Source organism: Perca fluviatilis, chromosome 8, assembly GCF_010015445.1.
Source record: "Perca fluviatilis chromosome 8, GENO_Pfluv_1.0, whole genome shotgun sequence".
Classification (NCBI taxonomy): Eukaryota; Metazoa; Chordata; class Actinopteri; order Perciformes; family Percidae; genus Perca; species Perca fluviatilis.
Window position 1 is genome coordinate 1,877,920 of NC_053119.1, and position 22,500 is coordinate 1,900,419.

Here is a 22,500-nt window from a genome sequence, read left to right on the forward strand (position 1 = left end):
TGAATGGGACTCTATGGAGCTAGACGGCTAAATTTGTCTCTTTCGCCCGATTGTCGTTGAGAAACCTCAGATTTGATTGTAGATTTTGCAAGTTCAACATGGGTTATAGGTCAAAAGTTGAATGAACGAGTACTTATGTCCTTTTGATTTCTTACAGGGTGACTCGTTGTTGCCCATAACATGCTAGCATTCTGCTAATGAATGCTGATTGGTCAGTGAAGGAGTGATTACGATCAGCGAGCCAGCTTGACGGCATCTGAAGCAGAGCCTGAATATCAGAGTGAATATTTCGGTGTGGTCTTTAAAACATCAGCAAACCTCTTTCTAGCACGTGTATTAACAGAGAGAGTCTAACCTATCAGCTGTGTTGTATTAACAGAGTCTAACCTATCAGCTGTGTTATATTAACAGAGTCTAACCTATCAGCTGTGTTGTATTAACAGAGTCTAAACTATCAGCTGTGTTGTATTAACAGAGTCTAACCTATCAGCTGTGTTGTATTAACAGAGTCTAACCTATCAGCTGTGTTGTATTAACAGAGTCTAAACTATCAGCTGTGTTGTATTAACAGAGAGACTAACCTATCAGCTGTGTTGTATTAACAGAGAGACTAACCTATCAGCTGTGTTGTATTAACAGAGTCTAACCTATCAGCTGTGTTGTATTAACAGAGAGAGACTAACCTATCAGCTGTGTTGTATTAACAGAGAGAGTCTAACCTATCAGCTGTGTTGTCGATGCCTCGAGAGAACAAAGGAAGCGACTCAGAGCTTGCCGTAAAGCAGTATCTCTGGCCGTATAGGTGTATGACGTCATTGACATTTTAAAAAGGCTTTTTAGAACAAAAAAGTGACTTTAAAAAAATCTAACACCCAGCAGAGTGTATTTTTTTAGCCTCCCCTTTCGAATGCAAGATTCAAGTTACTAGACAAAAAGTTATATCCTGAGAAAAATGGGTTTTGAGGGGTATAGCTCCATAGAGCCCCATTCATTCTGCACTGGCCTGTGAGCGCCCCCTATATGGAACTCTGGTGGAACTGCAACCAGTTCAGAACCCGGAAGTAACGAGGGAGTGGAACTTCTTGATATATTAGAAGTTCTTTGACATAACCATTGCCGCGGTGCCTGTAAGGTGACGTTTGGGGGCTTAAAAAACCCAATGCCGCACGGTGGGAGGAGCTGTTTGTGTGTGTGTGTGTGTGTGTGTGTGTGTGTGTGTGTGTGAGCGAGACACAAGTGACAGAGAGACGGAGGAGGGCAGGGAAATGAAATGCAGAAGAACGTATTTTAAGTAGCGTTTAAAAAATAATAATAATACTGAAACACAATGAGCAGCAGCCGGTGTTGATAGTGAGGCGGACCGCCACACAATAGTCTATGTGTGGGAAACACTGACCTTCCTCCCGGCCGTCTGCCCGTGAACGATGCAGTCATCGCTGTCCGACTGAGTGGATTCACTCGGATCTCTCGGGGACGCCTCCACATCTGGATCCAACCGGGACATAAAATAAATCATTTGGAACAATAAAGGAAGACCGAGAGCTCAGAGCGTCTCTTTAAAAAATACAAAGTACAAAGCAAACGATAAACATTTAAAGACATTGTTTTCCTAAATTGTGTTTGGCATCAGGATGTCCGCTGATATTAAAGGTAACTTTGTATTTTTTCACCCTGGACTCTCTGTCTCCATGTTTGCATGTCTGAGTGTCTAATGGAACAACAATCTCGGAAACTGGTCCAGTATTAAACAAGAAGACTACAGGACTAATGTTCAGCAGCTGTTAAGAGTCCACTAACCCACCAGACTCCATGTAAATAATCAGGACTTTTATCATCGTAAAACACACTTCATTCAATGTGGACAGAAACTAAATAAAACTACCAAAAGCCGTCTTGGTTCATCTTTCCACTGTTCCAACAATCACCACTCTGGTTTGGTTGAAATAAACTCTTAATTCACCCATTTACATGTGGAGATATGCTGGCTCTATACACGCTAAAAGTCCTGATTATTTACATGGAGTCTGGTGGAGATATGCTGGCTCTATACACGCTAAAAGTCCTGATTATTTACATGGAGTCTGGTGGAAATATGCTGGCTCTATACACGCTAAAAGTCCTGATTATTTACATGGAGTCTGGTGGAAATATGCTGGCTCTATACACGCTAAAAGTCCTGATTATTTACATGGAGTCTGGTGGAAATATGCTGGCTCTATACACGCTAAAAGTCCTGATTATTTACATGGAGTCTGGTGGAGATATGCTGGCTCTATACACGCTAAAAGTCCTGATTATTTACATGGAGTCTGGTGGAAATATGCTGGCTCTATACACACTAAAAGTCCTGATTATTTACATGGAGTCTGGTGGAAATATGCTGGCTCTATACACGCTAAAAGTCCTGATTATTAACATGGAGTCTGGTGGAAATATGCTGGCTCTATACACGCTAAAAGTCCTGATTATTTACATGGAGTCTGGTGGAGATATGCTGGCTCTATACACGCTAAAAGTCCTGATTATTTACATGGAGTCTGGTGGAGTTTGGTGATGGTGATTTCGGGGCTGTTTCATGTTAAACTAAAAGGATCTTACTCTTTAACTAAAAGGTCTATCTCTATCTGTCAGCAGCAACAACAAAACTTTTAGTGGACGCTAACTGCTGCTGAACATTAGTCAGCTTGGTTCTGGTTTAATACTGGACCAGTTTAAAACAAATCTTTTCTCAACAGTCACTTGGGGAAACAGGGTCCAGGTTGAACAATACTGAAGTTATACCTTTAACATTTATGAAGGCTGCTCCAAAGATTATTGGCAGCCACATTAAAGATTTTGGTCTCTTCTGCTCAGGAAACATCGGAGAAAACAACAACATTTGCACCTTTATGACAGAGCAAACAGAACCAGAAATAAATCCTTGTTGGAAAACAAAGACTTTAGTGTCAAAGTGGACACAAAACATCCATTATTTAACAGTTTTATATTCAGGTTAATTAAACCAGAAGGACTGTATCCCAGTGTGTGTGTGTGTCTCTGTGTGTATGTGTGTGTTTCTGTCGGTCTGTGTTTCTGTGTGTGTTTATCTGTGTGTGTGTATTTATCTGTGTCTGTGTGTGTGTGTGTATCTCTGTATGTGTGTTTCTCTCTGTGTGTGTTTCTTTCTCTGTGTGTGTGTGTGTTGTGTGTGTGTGTGTGTGTGTGTGTGTGCGTTGTTTTTCTGTGTGTGTGTGTGTGTGTGTGTGTGTGTGTGTGTGTGTGTGTTTCTCTGTGTGTGTGTGTTTCCTTACCTTCTGTAATTTCCTCTGAGATTTCAGAGTCGTCGGAGAACGACTGAGAGCTGGCCGGGATCAGCTGACCTTCAGAGAAGTGAGACTCTTCTTCTTCTTCTTCTTCCTCTGCGGTGCTTTGAGCAGCCCGACTCGCCTCGGACAAAACCTGCAAAACACAGAACATCCATCACGTATGAAATAAAAAGGGATAACTTAAAGCAAGCCGCTCAGTATTGAGAAAAAGCAGATTTAAAAAAAGTTGACTGAAGTGCTGCTCTTAAGCGAAATGCTTGGAGTAAATTGAAGTACTCTCTTACTCTAGTCTGACAAAAACATGGGTAAAAGAGGCAGAAATGTTGGAACAAAAGCGCCAAAAAGTTCAGAAAAAAGCCACAAAAAAATTAATAAAAAAAGCTACAAACATAAAAACCAAAGAAACATAAACAGTCGACTAAAGTGCTGAACAATCAAAGATAACACAACAAAAACATGAAAAAGAACACAGTAAAAACCAGTTTAAGTTTCTTTTATTATTATTATTGTCGTCGTATGATTTATAGGGGATATTCTGAAGAATCTTTATGGTTTGTCAGCCGTCCAATCCTGGAGGTTTACCTTCACAACAGGTGAGACTGGCGTCTGTCTCGTCTCTCGCTCACCAACCTGACCGGACAGAAGAAGAGAAACATTCAACAGATGTACTGTCTTACAAGGGTTTTATTCTCAATACTCAATACTATCAAATCACAATCAATACAGATCGCAGAACAATCACAAAGAGAGAGAGAGAGACAGACAGACAGATAGAGAGAGAGAAAAATAAAGAGCGAGAGAGACAGAGAGAGAGAGACAGACACAGAGAGACAGACACAGAGAGACAGACAGAGTTATCAAGTTGATTTTAAGGTTTCAGAGTTTGGTGGAAGTTCCAAGAAAACATAAAAAAAGGCTGCGTGGCGTGTCCGTGTTTATTTGGGCTCCCATGGTAACAGGTTAGAGCTTACACACTTACCTGTGTGACACACACGTCTCAGAAAACGTGTGCATGCTAGAAATAGGACCGACGCCTATTTTTCACGTGACACGCAAGTTGGAAGCGTTTCCAGGCAACATAGAATATGAAAAGATGTCATTTTAATCAGGGAAAGAAAGGGGGATGCTGGACTGCAGGATAGCCTATGCTTTTAACATTTTAACAATTTAGCAAAATCTGTTGAACTCCTTTTTAAAGTGTATTTCAATTGGATTCTGATAAAACCATAACAAGGACTTTATTATCTCAGGAAAGGGAATTGAAATATAAAAATATATATATCAAAATATGTGCAAACACAAACATTTTGACAAAATAAAGTTGAAGAACATGCTATTATTTCATTTTATCAATGAGAAACATACATGTGTACAGACGAGGCTAGCAGCAGCAGCAGCAGCAGCAGCAGCGCCGTGTCAGACACGTTTCTGGTGTGTAAGGATTAGAAAACGCCACGCAACGCAACAGAAACGCCACGCTCACGCCACGCAGCCAGTGTGCAGGAGGCCTAAAGGTCTCACCTGGGCGTCTGTAGCTGAGCTTTCTATAAACGTGACCTTTTTGGCAGCTGGTCCGTCCTTTAGTTTGGTCCTCTGTCTGAGTTTTGGCAGCGGGGCCTGACGGGCAGAAAACATTCACATAAAAGGAATAACGTTTTTAGGAATACACCTTTAAAGTAGGGCTGTTCATCTTGAAATCGATTAAAATATGTAATCACAATTAATCTCATGATTGTCCATAGTTAAAACACGTTCTTTAATTGCATGTAAAAAACGCATTGTGGCATTAAAAGGAATTTGCGTTAACGTGTTATCGCGTACATTTCTTACAGCCGTACTTTAAAGGTTAAAGGACAATTCTGCTGCAAAATGACCCTAGGGGGTTAATAAAACATGTGTACTGAGACCGTTCTCTGGGACATGTTGTCATGGTAATCTAATGTGTCTCTAGCTTTAAACTAGATACCGTAAACCGGTGGTTAGCTGCTAACGCTAGCCTTCGGGGCAGAGGGTAAATCTCTATTTCTCCACCACTAACAAGGCTCAAAATATCACCAAAACTTCCACGGTAGCATCATGAGGTCCCTACATGTAAACACAAGCATTGAGAACTCTGTAAGTATACAGACAGTTTATTAAAAAGACAGATTATAAAGACAGTGGCGTTCATTTACATTTCGTTTACATGCGGGGGCCGTCTTGGGAATACAGTCATGACCAGTTGAACCACGAACGCCCTGCTTGAGCTACGTTACTGGTTACTGGTTGCACGGCGCTCGTGGTCCCGACTACTAGCGTTATAAGCTAATCAGCGGTAGCTTATTTAAAGCGAGAGACACATTAGATTAGCATGAAAACATGTCCCAGAGAACGGTCGACTCGGTACACGTATGTTATTAACCCCCTAGGGTCATTTTGCACCGGAATTGTCCTTTAAAACATTAAAATGATTTAGAGAGCAGTATATCTTGGGCTTGTTAAGACTTCTGTTGGATCGGTTTCATATGAATGCATCTCCTGACCTTAGACGCAGCAGATGTAGGGAGCGAGATGGGCTGATGAAAAAGGTGTTTGTCTTCTTTTTGCGGCGTCTCAGCAACATGTGTCTCTTTCTTCTTTTCCTCCACTCTGTGCTGTTGTGTTTGCTTGCTTTCTTTCTCTTTCGGGATGAACTTTTGCTCTTCGACAGTCCCGACGGAGCCGGGTGGAGGGAGGTAAGGGGACTTCCACTTCAGCGTCACTTCAATGTTTCCGGCGGGGAGACCGGAGGGATCCGTCAGCAAAAACACACCTGAGGGACAAACGAGACAAATAATCGCACTAGCTTCTCTCTCTCTCTCTCTGCCTTCTCTCTGTCTCTCTCTCTGCCTTCTCTCTCTCTCTCTGCCTTCTCTCTGTCTGTCTGTCTGTCTCTCTCTCTCTCTCTCTCTCTCTCTCTGCCTTCTCTCTCTCTCTATCTCTGCCTTCTCTCTTCCTGTCTCTCGCTTTGTCTCTCTCTGTGTTTCCTCAGTCCCTCCATCTCTTTTCTTTCTCCGGGAAATGAAGCTGCTTTCAAGTGAGATCTATAAACCACCTGATGGAAAACAGGAACTGTGAAATAGAAAGTCTACTTGTGCTACCCTGTTGGGTTAAAGAACACAACAGGACACTCCCCCCCCAGCCACACAACCCAGCGGAGAATCCTATCTCTTTGTTCTGAACGCAGCGTAACACAACTCACCGTTGATCTCTTCGCCCTGGGCAAGCGACGCCAGAGGCACGGCGGCCTTCCCCACGTACGTGTCCATCTGCTCCTCTTTGTAGTCGAACACGTAGAGCCGAAGGACCTCAGACTTCAGGTAGCGATCCAGACCCGCGTCCATCGGGATGGAGAAGGACTTGAGGTCGTTGAAGCGCGGCTCGTAGCAGTCGTGGACGGTGTCGGTCGGGTAGTCGGGGAAGTCAAAGAACTTGTAAACCACGTAGGGGCTCGGCTGCTCTGAGAGTCTGGGCGTCTTTAGGTCTCTGCAGCGTTGCACCGTGACGTAGAGCTCGTTCCAGACGCCAGGCGGCTGCAGTTGGCAGAAAACAATCAAAGGGTTTATGTTAAAGGGGAACTATGCAGTTTGTTTAGCTTAATTTACCTTAACTGAACAGCTTAAGAGTCATTGGAATGGTTATATGACTTTTTTCGGGTTGAATGGTGTTCGTCTCACTCCCCCCTAGCGCCTGTGAGCGGAAAAACCACCCTCGCAACTCAGCGTCAGGAAGTACGGTGCCTTGCGAAAGTATTCGGCCCCCTTGAACTTTTCGACCTTTTGCCACATTTCAGGCCTCAAACATAAAGATATAAAACTGTAATTTTTTGTGAAGAATCAACAACAAGTGGGACACAATCATGAAGTGGAACGAAATTTATTGGATATTTCAAACCTTTTAAACAAATAAAAAACTGAAATATTGGGCGTGCAAAATTATTCAGCCCCCTTCAGTTAATACTTTGTAGCGCCACCTTTTGCTGCGATTACAGCTGTAAGTCGCTTGGGGTATGTCTCTATCAGTTTTGCACATCGAGAGACTGACATTTTTGCCCATTCCTCCTTGCAAAACAGCTCGAGCTCAGTGAGGTTGGATGGAGAGCGTTTGTGAACAGCAGTTTTCAGTTCTTTCCACAGATTCTCGATTGGATTCAGGTCTGGACTTTGACTTGGCCATTCTAACACCTGGATATGTTTATTTGTGAACCATTCCATTGTAGATCTTGCTTTATGTTTTGGATCATTGTCTTGTTGGAAGACAAATCTCCATCCCAGTCTCAGGTCTTTTGCAGACTCCATCAGGTTTTCTTCCAGAATGGTCCTGTATTTGGCTCCATCCATCTTCCCATCAATTTTAACCATCTTCCCTGTCCCTGCTGAAGAAAAGCAGGCCCAAACCATGATGCTGCCACCACCATGTTTGACAGTGGGGATGGTGTGTTCAGGGTGATGAGCTGTGTTGCTTTTACGCCAAACATAACATTTTGCATTGTTGCCAAAAAGTTCGATTTTGGTTTCATCTGACCAGAGCACCTTCTTCCACATGTTTGGAGTGTCTCCCAGGTGGCTTGTGACAAACTTAAACAACACTTTTTATGGATATCTTTAAGAAATCCATAATCCATTATCTCTTCCATAAAGTCCAGATTTGTGCAGTATATGACTGATTGTTGTCCTATGGACAGAGTCTCCCACCTCAGCTGTAGATCTCTGCAGTTCATCCAGAGTGATCATGGGCCTCTTGGCTGCATCTCTGATCAGTCTTCTCATTGTATGAGCTGAAAGTTTAGAGGGACGGCCGGGTCTTCGTAGATTTGTAGTGGTCTGATACTCCTTCCATTTCAATATTATCGCTTGCACAGTGCTCCTTGGGATGTTTAAAGCTTGGGAAATCTTTTTGTATCCAAATCCGGCTTTAAACTTCTCCACAACAGTATCTCGGACCTGCCTGGTGTGTTCCTTGTTCTTCATGATGCTCTCTGCGCTTTACACGGACCTCTGAGACTATCACAGAGCAGGTGCATTTATACGGAGACTTGATTACACACAGCTGGATTCTATTTATCATCATTAGTCATTTAGGTCAACATTGGATCATTCAGAGATCCTCACTGAACTTCTGGAGAGAGTTTGCTGCACTGAAAGTAAAGGGGCTGAATAATTTTGCACGCCCAATTTTTCAGTTTTTTATTTGTTAAAAAAGTTTGAAATATCCAATAAATTTCGTTCCACTTCATGATTGTGTCCCACTTGTTGTTCATTCTTCACAAAAAATTACAGTTTTATATCTTTATGTTTGAAGCCTGAAATGTGGCAAAAGGTCGAAAAGTTTAAGGGGGCCGAATACTTTCGCAAGGCACTGTATCACGTGATATCACGTCTCGCCATGTAACGAATTGCTTCACGGCACTGCACACAGTGAGGGAGTTTTTCACACTGTCGTCATGGCTGAGCCGGCAAAAAAGAAGCAGAAAGCTCGGAAAGCATTGTCGGAGGAACAGAGAAAGAGGAAACGGCAGACTGACCGAGGGAGTTTTTACAGTGTTGCCAAATATCTATTCCGAAGCTGTAGGGGGGGCTCTACAGAGAAACCTGCCAGCAAAAAAAGTAAAAGTAAGATAAAAGATACAGTAAAGTAAAGTAAAACTACAGTTTATCACAACATGGGTTTTATTTTTGGAGCTCCGGCAAATCAGTTATGATCATTTCTACACACCAAATAAAGATCTGGGAACGCAGCAACTTTGCTAAAAACAATTAGAACTGTTGTAGTACAACCCACACTGTGACAGAGTGTAGTTTTCTCCTGTAGGTACCTGTGCGTCCTGGTTCAAAGCGGTGTGGCTGTAGCCCGCAGCCTTCAGCTTCTCTTTATACAGACGGATGGTCTCTGTCATCGGGAGCCTCAGCTGCAGCCAGTAATCCACGGAGCCAAAGGACCGGGAATCATCGGACGCTCCTGACACACAGTTACAAACGGGATTTAATATCTGCAAAGGTCTGCAACAGCTTAGAAAGTTTTTAAATAAACAGGAGAAATACTAACTAAACTTTCTTTCTTTTTTTACTTTATGAGTGGCGTTGTGTTTCTTTCTAGGCCTGGCAAACTCCTTTGCTCCTGACAGATTCCTTTTCTGCACCGATAGAGCGGCTGGTGACCAGAATTGGCCGGTTTTCACGTGCTCGGCCATGACTGACTCAAACAGGTTTATTTCTTTCACAGTTTAGTAAAATTCTCTGGCTTCCGGCTAGGGCTGGGCGATATGGAGAAAATCAGATATCACCATATTCTTGACCAAATACCTCGATATTGATATTGCGGCGATATTCTAGGGTTGACAATTGGGGCTTTAACAAAATATCTCCACACTTAGATATTAGATAAATAATCATCAGTAATGTGGACATAATGTCTAAGTGGGTAAAGGCAAATAACAGAACAGCTAGAACAGTCTGGTAAGTTCAGAAAAGTACATCTCTGTACTTTACAACCAGGAAAAGACACTCATGTCATATCACGATATTACGATATCCAAAATCTAAGACAATATCTAGTCTCATATCACGATATAATATCGATATATTGCCCAGCCCTACTTCCGGCCAACATGGGATTGGTTAGTTTGATCTGTTCTCACTCACCGACCAGCGGCGCAGTCCCGTGGACTTTCCCGTCTCGCTCCAAGAGCGCCTGCAGCCTAATCTGCGCTCTGGCCAGCGTCCTCCAGTCCAGACCGAGCGCCTGGTGCAGCTCCACGCTCACGCAGCCTCGCTGCAGATACTCCAGGAAGAGCTCGTCCACACTCACCACGTACTGGGACGTGAAGCCGTACGCCGGCGTCCGGCCCGCCGCCACCGGCGTGGCGTGCAGCTCAAAGTGATAGAAGGCGTAGGTGCAGAAGGTGGAGGGTTCGCCATCACCCAGGGCCTGCAGGGCGGACGGAGACAGCGCGGCGCTGACTATCTGAAGCTCCATAAGGTTCTCTCCGCTCTCCAGGCGAAGACTTTCATCAAACCTGTCGGCCTCGTCTTCCTCGGTGACGTCCTGTTTGGAGACGAAGGTTTTGGTGCCGTAGGCAATGTCTCGGAGCTGAGCTGAGGAGCAGCAGGGGGGAAAAAAAGAAAGTTTGAGACTATGAAGGATGGAAATAGGGCTACTTTAAATTGAGATGTGAGATGACTGGATGTAGAGATCACAGCTACATTTAGTCATTTTTCATTATTGATCATTTTAACCATATTCTTAAAAAGGTCCAGTGTGTAACGTGTTTATTTTATTGGTTTATTTGATAGGGACCATGCATATTTATAACATTGTTGTTTAAAAACACCATGTGAATATGCCAGAATTAGTAAAAATAACTACTTTTCATCTGCAGTCCCTAGGCAGGTGACATAGGACTAACATAGAGACAGCCAGCAGGCACACAGCACTCATTCACTATACATTAAAAGGTAACATAATGGTGACATATACATTGACAAAACAAACAAACATGATGACAAAGACCTTATTCATCCACCTCTAGACTGCATTCAGTTTACCAGTGAAAGAGTCTGGGTGATGACATGTGTGACAGTTAAAAGGGAGTGCATCTCTGGTTTTCTAGAATCAAATACAACTAAGCCACACAGCCAACGGACGGGACGCAGCACTCCACAAAATATTGCATACTTATCGCGACACTTTCGATATAATATTGCGCAACGTGATATCGCAATCACGATACTGAGTCGATAGTTCATGCAGCCCTAGTTGCCAGCTTGTGAGTTAACGTGGGTCAGCTATCAGTCAGATTAAAAACTTCCCTACCTTCCAGTTTCTTGATCTTGGCGGCCCTGGTGTCGAGCAGAGCAGCCTGTCGCTCCAGCTTCTGCTCATACTCCACTTTGTTACCGTCCATCTTCTTCAACACAACCTCCAGCTCCGCCTCATAACATAAACAGTAAGAGAAGAGATTCACAACAAACTCACAGGACATGTTGAGCATCAAAGACTTCATTTCCTGCATTCTGATAAATTTTTAGGCACCAATTTATGGTAAAAACATTTATGCATTAGAAGTCTATTATGTACGTATCAAAAAAACACAAAATTCTTGTGGCAGGTAACAATTCAAAATACAAAATGTAATGGAATATCATCATATTCAGTAGTCCAGTAAGAGTGCTTTTACATCCGGGACAGGGCCACCGATACACTGGACCCCTAAAGTAACTTTTCTCCCCCAAGGAGAACGTTTGGCTCTCTATGGATCAATAAATCATCAGTGATGTTAAAAACGCGCTGGCTGCTGAAAATCTGACGTTTTGGTGCTGGTGATTTTTATTTGGCGCTGGCTATAAATCTTCTTCTACGCAGGAAAACGCTGCTAGTACAGTGCCCGTTTAAAACGCCTGAGTGAATTTAAGCTGTGCTTTTATTGTGAAGGGCAGACACGGAAGAGAAAACCTTATGGCAGCACTTTTCTTTCCTGAACGCTGTCCAACTAGGGCTGTAACGGTAACGAGATATCAATCTGGATCAATATACATTGATTCACTAATCCACGATCTAATATTATACGTGCAAAGTGAATATATCGATACATATCCTCTGTGAGATTCCCCTTTATATTTATTCTTTTTTTATAAAAATGTCTGGAAGAGCTCAGTAATAAAATTGTCAAATCATATGTTAGTTGAATTTTCTTTGAATTGATATAAGTGTAACGGAGTTAAATAGGCTCATGATTTTTTCTCGTATTGATCGCAGGCTGTCAGTTAGTTTGGTCAAAAAAATCTGCTCATAAAAATGAAAATGTATACAGTATAAAAGGAGGATAAAAAAAGAAAGATATAAAGTGTTTGTAACCCTCTCCACCTTGTAGTCTTTGCTGATCTTGCTCTCCATGCTGAGGATGTTTCTGGTCTTCTCCAGTTCCTGGATGGTTTCGGCGTGAGCGGCTCGCAGCTCTCGGACGGCCCTCTCCGTGCTGCCATCGCCAGCGCCGCCGCTCGCTACGTCCTCCACCTCCTTCAGGAAGCCCAGATCGCCGCTCCTCTGGGTTTTACGCTTCTGATGGGGGGACAAAGTTTAGACTTAAAGATCAGGAGGAAGTCGCGGTGTCTGAGGGGTCGAAGTTACACAAATTGTTAAAAAGGGAGCAGTAAAAATGCATGTGAATTGACCAAAAGAGGAGGGATTTTCTGAATGTAAAAGCCTATTTGATTACATTCATCATTCAATATTCACAACATACTATTGTTATTTACCATTTACAGGGTGTAAGTAACAAAAAGTGATTAAAAAAAACTAAGTGAATAAAATACATGTGAACAAATAAACAGAGTGAACTATTCTGATAATCGATTAAGAGTCATTTGAAATTTTTTTGTGGAACTTTTTTATGCTTTTTGACCGTATTTTAAAGTATTTTTTTTTACACTTTTTAGGACGTTTTTTTTCAGAAGCCTTTTCTTTCAATATTTTTTGACTTTTTTTTTATTTTCAAAAATTTTTGACGTTTTTCTCAGGAAAATAACTTGAATAGGGGCAAGTAAAAAAGTAAAAAATGTACTTTGTGCAAGTAGAATTAATTTTTTTACTTAACCGACCGGACAAGTGAATAAAAACCATAGCGTTGAACCGTGACATATAGACCCCCATCATCGTCTATCAAAGCTCAGTTTAACATACTTTATATTTTCTTACCTTAATGAGCAGCAGCGCCTCCGTGAGTTCGGCCGCGTCGTAGTCCTTCTCCTTTAACAACAAGATCGCATTCCACTTTTCAAAAAGTTTAAGTTGACATAGTTTGTGTGTGCGGTGTGCAGCTTTATTATCTTAGCAAATACAAGTATCAGATCGGGACACTAGGGCTGGGCGAAATGGAGAATATCTTGACCAAATACATCCAGAGTTTCTGTAGGTTTCACTTAAAGGAGCACTATGAGTTCCTGCATGGTTTCAGCGTAATTTCATTTTTGTCTCAAATCGTAGTCATCGCTCCTTGATCCGCTAGCTGCCTGCCCCCTGAACACACTGTGAAAAAGCCCGGTCTCGGGAGACAACACAGGGCTCGTAAACGTCAAACAAACACTAGGGGCACAGGCTGTGCACCAAAATACAACAAACCACGTTCCAGCCAATCACCGACAAGATGGTTGGGGGAGGGGGTGGGGGTTAGTGCGTCTTTTTTACTGAAATTAAGGCTGCTGCTCTAAAAGCACCCCCTCCCCCAACATCTTGTCAGTGATTAAGGCTGAGCAATTTTATCGATTCTTCGAAATAAATCTATATTTTGTTTTCCCAAGAAAGTATCGTTTTTTAAGCCGCGAGCATCGATACATAAGTCCCATTCAAATTCCCTTTACACAGACGCCTACCTCTTCCTGTTTACGGAGTCAGAGCGTGGAGATTCAAGAAAATGGCGGTGAATATAAATCCAGCACCTTCATGATTAAAAGCAGATGTGTAGGAGCACTTTGGGTTAAAAAAGAAGAAGGAAAGCGGCGACTTAGACAAAAGCATCGCGGTTTGCAAGCTGTGTGATGCAAACGTGAAATTCTCTGGAAAATACAACCAACCTACGAGCCCACCGAACACCTCACCAAGGTTTGCATTCCCAGGCTGTACGCTCAGACAAGGGCACACGTCAAAGCCTCCCTGGCCAACGTGGATTTGAGTTGCCCTGACATGCGACGACTGGACCTCGCGCACAACTGAAGCATATGTCACCATCACAGCCCATTTTATCAACGAGGAATGGGAGCTCGTTACGTATGTTTTACAAACCAGGGACATGCCCGAGAGCCACACCGGACACAACCTGGCAGAACATCAGAGAAAGGCCCTCGCTGAGTGGGGAATCACAGAAAAGGATCCAGTAATCGTCACTGACAATGGGTCAAATATGACAATCGCAGCTGAGAAGGCAGCATTCACACTTCATGTCAAATGCTATGCTCACACACTAAATCTGGCTGCACAACGTGCCCTCAAAATCACAGCAGTTGCACGCCTGCTGGGAAGGGTGAGACGCATTGTGAATTTCTTCAGATGGAGCACCACAGCCAAACACATGCTGAAAGAGAAACAGAGGCTTCTACGACTACCAGAGCACAAGCTGATGACGCATGTGGTTACCACGTTAGTGTCTGGTTACGTTTCAATAGTTTATTTTGTTTTTTATTACTAATTTGTTTTGTCATTTATGTAAAGCAGCATTCTGTGCATCCATGCGGTGAAGTGTGAAGGGCGCTATAGGTCTATAAATAAAGTATATTTCTTTTATTTAACTACAGGTGGAATAGTGCGCATGACATGTTGGAAAGATTCCTGGAGCAACAAGCGGCCATCTGCGCAGCCCTGCTCTTGAGTGAAGTCAGGAAGGCCGAGAAGGATCTGTGCACACTGACTGAGTCAGACGTGACAACAGCTGAAGAAGTAGTCAGCGCGCTGAAGCCCATGAAGGAGGCTACACAGTACATGTCCAAGGAGAAGACCCCCACACTGTCAGTCTGAAATCGATCGAAGGTGAATCTGCAGTCATAAAAGAGATGAAGGCTGCCATGGCTGGGGATCTTCAGAAGAGGTACATTGACCTCAAGACAACTCTCCATGCATGTTCAGCGATCGATCCAAGATTCAAGTCTTCCCTTCCTGACTGACAATGAAAGACAGGAAGTTTATGATGGACTGATTGTAGAGGCTGCAAGACTGAGCGTGCAGCCATCAGAGGTAAGGCAGTGATGGTACTGCTAGGTTTAACCTTTGGTCTTGTACCCTATCCGCCATCGCCTGGTGAGAGTAAGCATAGGCCTAAATAATGCATTGTTCAAAGTTTAAAAGGCAAATCCTACAACGTTAACAGTTTAAAATAGATACATTTTAAATAGTTTAAAAAGCATAAATACTATAATATTACCAGGTTTAAAAGGCATATATTAAATATAGTAATTAAAAGATTTATACAATAAAAGCTCATGAATTTCATTACATGTTGACTTATTTAATTTAGTCACTTTGGAGTGCGGATGAAGAGGGGACAGCAAATGCTCATGCTGATGATGAGGGGATGGCATCTAAAGAAGACGAAGACGCTGTAGATGAAGGAGAGTAATTCATGGAAGGAGAGGTCAGTATCACCCATTGTTATCCAGTGAAGCGCACTGTGTTGTCTGAACCTCTGTGTAGGAATTATGGAATGTGCTTAACTATAAGTAATGCGTTTTTGTTTTTATTGTTTATTTATTTGAAGTTCAGCATCCTCCACCCAGGAATCCAAGACCGTCTTGTCCACTGGCTGCCCTTCTTGGTGAACGATACGGTGGTGGTGCAGCACGACCCAAGACAAATACCCAAGAGGACGAGGCCAAGGAGCAGATGACCCGCTACAAGGAGGCAGATCTTCTGGAAGTGAAAGAAGATCCACTGGTCTGGTGGAAGGAGCACCAGTATCAGTATCCACTCTTGTCACAACTTGCTAAAAGGTACCTCTGTGTCCCTGGCACTAGTGTTTCCTCAGAGAGGGTCTTTTCCACCGCCGGAGATATCATCACTGCTCAGAGACGTGCACTTCTCCCAGAGCAGGTTGACCAGATTCTATTCCTGAACAAAAATCTGAAGACAATGTAGATCACTTGGTCTGCAGTTATGTGGAGAGGAGAGTTTCTGTTTAGTGTTCACATAAGGCCTTAAGCTACTCTGCTAAGATGGGTACAATTTTAAGTTGGCTTAAATGTTGCTCCTATGGACTTGAATTATTGGCTGGCTGCCATGGTTTATTTTTCTTATTTTTTCTGCTGGCTAGACTGGCTACCTCATATACTTGTAGGTCTACAGGCCTTAAACTACTCAGCTAAGACGGGTACATTTTAAGTTAAATGTTTAAATGTTCTTCTTAGTGACTTGAATTATTGGATGTTTTGGAGAAGCCATGGTACTATGTTTACTTACCTGGTGGCTAGACTGGCTACCGCATATGTTCAGTGTCAAGCTAAATAACCTGTCAAAAAACTGTTCAGAACAGGCCACTTGCTGCACTTTTTAACTCTCCATTGTTAATTGCAATACTGCACTTGATTTACTTTTCAAAGGCTTGTAAGCTACAGTTTGCACTGTTTCAATAAATGGAACTAATTTTCTCAACACGTTTGATTCATTTTGTCCAGCATTTGCAAGCTGTTGACGCTCTGTCCAGTCAGAGACATATATTGTGTAATTGATGTTTTTAGTTTTCAGTTAAATTAATTAAATCCAAGTAAATGGAAAACTCACAATATGTCCCCAAAATCACTCTGTCCCCTTTAAATCTTTCAGAAAATGATGTAAGTGTATCGAATTATATCGTATCGTGAGCTGAATATCGTGTATCGTATCATGAGAATAGTGTATCGCTACAGCCCTATCGGTGATTGGCTGGAACGTGGTTAGGGCTGGGCGATAAATTGATTTTGTCGATTAACTTGAATGTGTAGTTAATGTAGATTTGTTTAAATGAAAATCGATTTTCTCCTTAACATCCACGACGCTCCCTTCTGGGCTACCGTAGCTCCGAACGGGCTCAGCCCCAAGGGGGGTAAGCTTCGCTTCAGAACTCGAACCTCCTATGGCGCCATTTTGACGCTACAAAGAGATCACCTCCCGTTAGCATTCCACTGACTAGCATACATTTTGGCGCCACTTTGACAGCGAATAACTTTACATCAGAAATGTTTAAAGACTCTATTTGTCCATTGTTTATTTCTAAAGAAACACGACAATGTATAAAAGGCTCCATTACCTTGTAGCTCACGTTATGGCTCCGTAGCAGACGCTTTTATAACAATAGGCTAACGATTGGGTCATAACCACGAGACTTACTGTCACACAGTAGAGGAATTACCGTATAGTACAGGAGAAGCTCGCAGGCAGTTTGGACTTACGTTAGCTGTTTAGGTTTAATTACTAATGTTAACTAGCATGTTAGTTAGCAATAATTAGCCTGTGCTTATGTTATCTCCTTACATATACCTACGCTCTCCGTCTCTGTAAGATTGGGAATGATTGAGATTTCTCTTGGCACAGCTACCAGAAGACTTATAACTTTCAGACAGGTTGCTCACGTCACATTTACGTTGTTTCTGTCAGTTGGAGGCTGCGCAGTAAAGCAAGAGATCACCGGAAAAGTGCTTCTAATAGCCTTCACTGGTCTCCGTCCAGAGCAACGGGGTCTATTGGTCCATTATATATATGTCAATGCTCAGCCCCCCCCCCCGCGCATTTGCCATAGAGATACACAAACAACATGGCAGCGACAGGGACTAACATTAATTATAATATATATATATATATGTATGTAATAACTAGTTGTTTCATTACTTACTTATCCGTAATCATGGTGCTCTGTACCTGGCTGAGAGTCACTTATTCTCAGATAACTGAACCACCAGCTACCGCTGACCTGAAGGAGCACCATGCGGGGCACCAGAGGCGGTGTTGAGGAACTCTGATGCGGCTCAACACATCTACTAAAAGCCGCTGATACGACTGTGACGGAGGTCTGTAGCGGCTTAAACAACTAGCAATCACCGCTCTGTAGCACGGAGCTCCTCTTCGACGTTTGTTTTTACCGCTAGTTACTACGAAGGAGCTTGGTACAGGTATACTACAGTCAAGAGACCACGGGATGTTAACGTACGTTACTCAGCAACAGGTGAAAATAGGGGCAAGGTTGCGCAATAACGTTAAAATGATTTGAACTTTTAGCAAGGAACGAGAAGTGAATTACCTGTATGTGTGAAAACAGCTTTATCTCACACAATAAAATAAAGTTAAAACTTGTTTTGAACAATTTCTTTGTCATCTGCAGATTGATTTTAAGTAGTGGGAGAAAAAATCTATTTAAATCTTAAATCGGATTTAATATTTTTTAAATCAGGATTTTTTTTTGGCCATATCGCCCAGCACTAAACGTGGTGTGTTGTATTTTGGTGCACAGCCTGTGCCCCTAGTGTTTGTTTGATGTTTACGAGCCCTGTATTTTCTCCCGAGACCGGGCTTTTTCACAGTGTGTTCAGGGGCCAGGCAGCTAGCGCATCAAGGAGAGATGACTACGATTTGAGACTAAAATTAAATCACGCTGAAACCATGCAGGAACTCATAGTGCACCTTTAAAGCTATAGCGTGTAGTTTCTGTCACCCCCATGAGGAACTCTAGGTAATGACAACAACACTGTCAGCGAAATTATATGTCATGATATCTTGATATATGATTGTTATTATTAAGGTTAGAATCTAATTGTCTTACCCTGCTGTAGACTTTCAAACGGCCGTTGAGTTCCTCCAGCTGCTGCTTCTGCTCCAGAATCTGGATTTGAAGTTTCTGATTTTCTTCTGTCAGCTTCTCATTTGTGTCTAAAAAAGAAAGGAGAAAATCCATTTTCTTTAGAGTTTAACGTATGATCTACGCTCTGCTCTGTTGCCAAAACATTAAACATGAAAACTACACAACAAGTTCAACAAGCAGTTTGTTGTATTTTAGCAGAATACTGAAAGCAGCAGAACTGACAACACTTTAATATCTGATTAATCGCTAAGCTATATACGTTATCGCATAGTTTCCTCATATGTCCTCATGTGTTCAGTAATAATCTGAAGGGAAACATAGCAGCAGAACCTCTCTCAGCCTTAATCTTGTCGAGGATTTCGTTTTTGTCAACGAGGTCGGCCTTCAGCGCAGTCTCTAGCTGGGCGATCTGCAGCTTCAGCTGCTGCTCCTGGATCTGCCATTTCTGCTGTCGAGACACGTCGAAGGCACTGGGAACACAAACACACAAAGACAAAAGACATTCGTCACAGGGAAATGTGGAGACATGGAAGTATCATCCATAAGGCCTCCTGCACACTGGCTGCGTGGCGTGAGCGTGGTGTTTCTGTTGTGTGGCGGCTGCATGGCGTTTTCTTTGTCTTTGCACACCATAAACGTGTCTGAACACATGTATGTTTCCCATTGATAAAATTAAATAATATCATGTTCTTCAACTTAATTTTGTCAATATTTTTGTGTTTGTACATTTGTTGGCACATATTTCGATGTATATAATTTTACATTTCAATTCCCTTTCCTGAGATAATAAAGTCCATGTTATTGTTTTCTCAGAATTGAAATAAAAAGGAGTTCAACAGATTTTGCTAAATTGCTAAAACATCTTTTCCTATTCTATCTTGCCTGGAAACGCTTCCAATACGCTTGCGTGTCGCGTGAAAAAAGGCGTCGGTCCTATTTCTAGCATGCACGTGTTTTCTTAAAATGATCTGACGGAACACAGTAACTTTGAAATATAAAGTCTACTTCTGCTACTTTGGGGGGTTTAAAGAACACATCAGGACGCCTGTTCTGTCACAAAACTATCGCTGTTAAGTAACGTTATCCTTGCGATTCTGTAGTTGGGTATATGGAAATCCTTGACCTTTCCTAGTCGATACACGTACGTGTACCTGCGTATCACGTAGACTACACCACTGCCTGGCGAGAGAATCACAAGCGTTGTCTTGAGTGGAGGCTATTGCAGACGCACCTGGTAGAATTTAGAGGGTTAGGCTGTTGTTACCTGTTGATGAGTTTCTCATTGTTGTCCTTCAGCAGATCTCGCTCCTGCTCCACTTCACTGATCCTCTCCTGCAGCTGCAGAAGAAGGAAACGAGGGATGAGTCTCGTGCAGCGATGCTTCCGTTGCCTCTAAAGGCCAATTTATGCTTCTGCGTTGAATCGACGGCGTGGATACGTACGTGGGTACGTGATACAGACCCTACGCCGTAGCCTGACGTGCACCTCTCTAAAAATGTAACTACATGTTGCGGTGACATAGACCGCAACAACTGTGACCCGACTCACTTCCTGGTTCATCATCAACACCATGAGATCAGGGAGAGGCTTAACTTCTCCTGCTAAATATTTCCCACCGTGGTCAGAAAGAACAGGGGAGACACTTTGGTTCTCTCACTAGCACTCTAGAGTCACTACTCACTCTGGAGATAATCACCATCACTCTCTCACTCACTCTACCACACACACACACACACACACACACACACACACACACACACACACACAAAAGATAATCACTCTCTCACTCACTCTACCACACACACACACACACACACACACACACACACACACACACACACACACAAAAGATAATCACTCTCTCACTCAACCACACACACACACACACACAAACACACACACACACAGAAGATAATCACTCTCTCACTCGCTCTAAGACCAAGAAAGTGGATCACAGCACTCCAGTTCTGAAGTCTTTACACTGGCTTCCAGTGCCTCAAAGAGTTGCTGGTTTATAAATAACTAAACGCTTTTAGGGCCAAAAATACATTCCTGATCTGCTGCTACACTATGAACCCCCCAGACCTCTCAGGTGGTCTGGGAGAGGTCTGCTTGTTGTCCCCAGAGTCAGAACTAAACAGGGGGAAGCAGCATTCAGTTTTTATGCTCCACATATCTGGAACAAACTCCCAGAAACCTGCAGGTCCGCCGCAACTCTCAGTTCTTTTAAATCCAGGCTGAAGACTTTTCTTTTTGATGTTGCCTTTCTTTAAATAAATGTTAATTTCTTGTACTGCACTGTAACTTTTATTCTCATATTTTAACTCTTTAATGTTTTATGTAAAGCACTTTGAATTGCCCTGTTGCTGAAATGTGTTATACAAATAAAGCTGCCTTGCCTTGCTCTACCACACACGCACGCTGCGTTTTTTGGCGTGTCCCCCCTGCGGCACCCCCGACCCACTACCCCCATTCAACATGAATGCAAAGACCTGCGTTTTTGCCGGACCGTCGAAAGGCCGACGCAGGCAGTGTGAACGCGGCCTTACACTTAATCATGTTCCTGTAAACCTCTTTTGGTTTAAACGGTATGTTGCGGTTGTGGCGGTCACCTGCTCCAGCTTCTTCCCCGATACGGTGGAGCTCTGCAGCCGTTTCTCCAGGTCCAAACTCTTCAGCCGCTCGTCTTTCAGCTGAGCCGACAGCTCATCCACCTTCTGCATCGCTGCGTCGTGACTCAGCTTCAGCGTCCTCTGACTCTGAAATACACACATTCACTTTTCAGCCAAAACAGTCTGGACAACAAGTCTGCTGATATTCTGTTTTCATTCTGATATATCTTCTAAAAACACAACAATGACTCGCGCTAATATACACCCTCTGTATACGTGGTGCACGCTCTACCAGGTGAGCTACCCAGGCGCCTTATATTTATATATAGTTTTTAAAAATGTACATCTTCAGTAAGAACCAATGGGCTTGGTGCTTCTCTTTAATGGGAGAAACAACAGGTGAAGAGTGCTCCCCAAAGTGATACAAGTATTGATTCATCACCATGATTTTGCACTATTTAGAATGTATTACTGTATTGTACACATTTTTAATTGTATATAACTTATCTTTCTTTATCTTATTTGTATATATTTCTTATCTTTTTTTATATTATACATGTTGTACGTGTCCTTATTGCACCATGTGTCGGAGGCTCTGTATGTCTGGCACATATTGCAGAATTGACAATAAAGTTGACTTGACTTGATCATTGGATTGTTTGTGAGGTTCTGTTCCTGCAGGACTTCAGCTGTAAAAGCTTCTCACCTCTTGCAGTTGTAGAAATCGCCCCTCGAGCTCTGTGACACCGTTGGCCCGTTCAGCCAGCTGCTTCTGCAGTTTGATCATCGTCACGTTGCCGTCGACATGCGACCTGAGAGAGAACACAACACTCAAGTGTTACTGTGCACTGAAGCCCTGAAATGTTTAAAGAGCAGAAACATGTGCATGACCTCCATCCTCTGGCCCAAAACAAACACAATCAACAGTTCTGGTCAAACAATGTTTGCAAAAAGCTGCAGAAACACGACACAATCCTACAGAATTCAGTCTGAAAATGGACAAAAACAGCTGCACGCAGTTGTCAGACACTTAGAATAATAATCAGAGTCTGTCAACGGCAAAAACAGAACTTTTTGTGGACGCTGACTGCTGCTGAACATTAGTCCTGTAGGGCTACATTACAGCTTGTTTCAGGACTGCCGGTTACAGCGTTCTCGCTAAATACTGGACCAAGGTTTTTGTTCACATCAGTCACTCACACACAAATGCATGGGAAAATAGGATGCAAGTTGAAAAATACTGAAATGATTCTTT

The 22,500-nt window shown here is 42.8% G+C and overlaps 1 protein-coding gene across 1 annotated transcript in view; it reads right to left on the reverse strand.

Moving 5' to 3' along the window:
- rpgrip1l (RPGRIP1 like) overlaps nt 1-22,500 on the reverse strand; it is a 39,635-nt gene that overhangs the window by 12,252 nt on the left and 4,883 nt on the right. Inside the window, exons 7-22 of the mRNA XM_039809879.1 lie at nt 21,952-22,057; nt 21,246-21,392; nt 19,898-19,971; nt 18,964-19,103; nt 18,595-18,701; nt 13,017-13,067; nt 12,186-12,380; nt 11,136-11,253; nt 9,965-10,417; nt 9,139-9,281; nt 6,526-6,856; nt 5,828-6,096; nt 4,827-4,922; nt 3,888-3,935; nt 3,291-3,438; nt 1,397-1,485 (exon numbers count right to left, since the gene is read on the reverse strand). Of these exons, the coding sequence (XP_039665813.1) occupies nt 1,397-1,485; nt 3,291-3,438; nt 3,888-3,935; nt 4,827-4,922; nt 5,828-6,096; nt 6,526-6,856; nt 9,139-9,281; nt 9,965-10,417; nt 11,136-11,253; nt 12,186-12,380; nt 13,017-13,067; nt 18,595-18,701; nt 18,964-19,103; nt 19,898-19,971; nt 21,246-21,392; nt 21,952-22,057 (2,515 nt within the window). The remainder of the gene's footprint in view (nt 1-1,396; nt 1,486-3,290; nt 3,439-3,887; nt 3,936-4,826; nt 4,923-5,827; nt 6,097-6,525; nt 6,857-9,138; nt 9,282-9,964; nt 10,418-11,135; nt 11,254-12,185; nt 12,381-13,016; nt 13,068-18,594; nt 18,702-18,963; nt 19,104-19,897; nt 19,972-21,245; nt 21,393-21,951; nt 22,058-22,500) is intronic.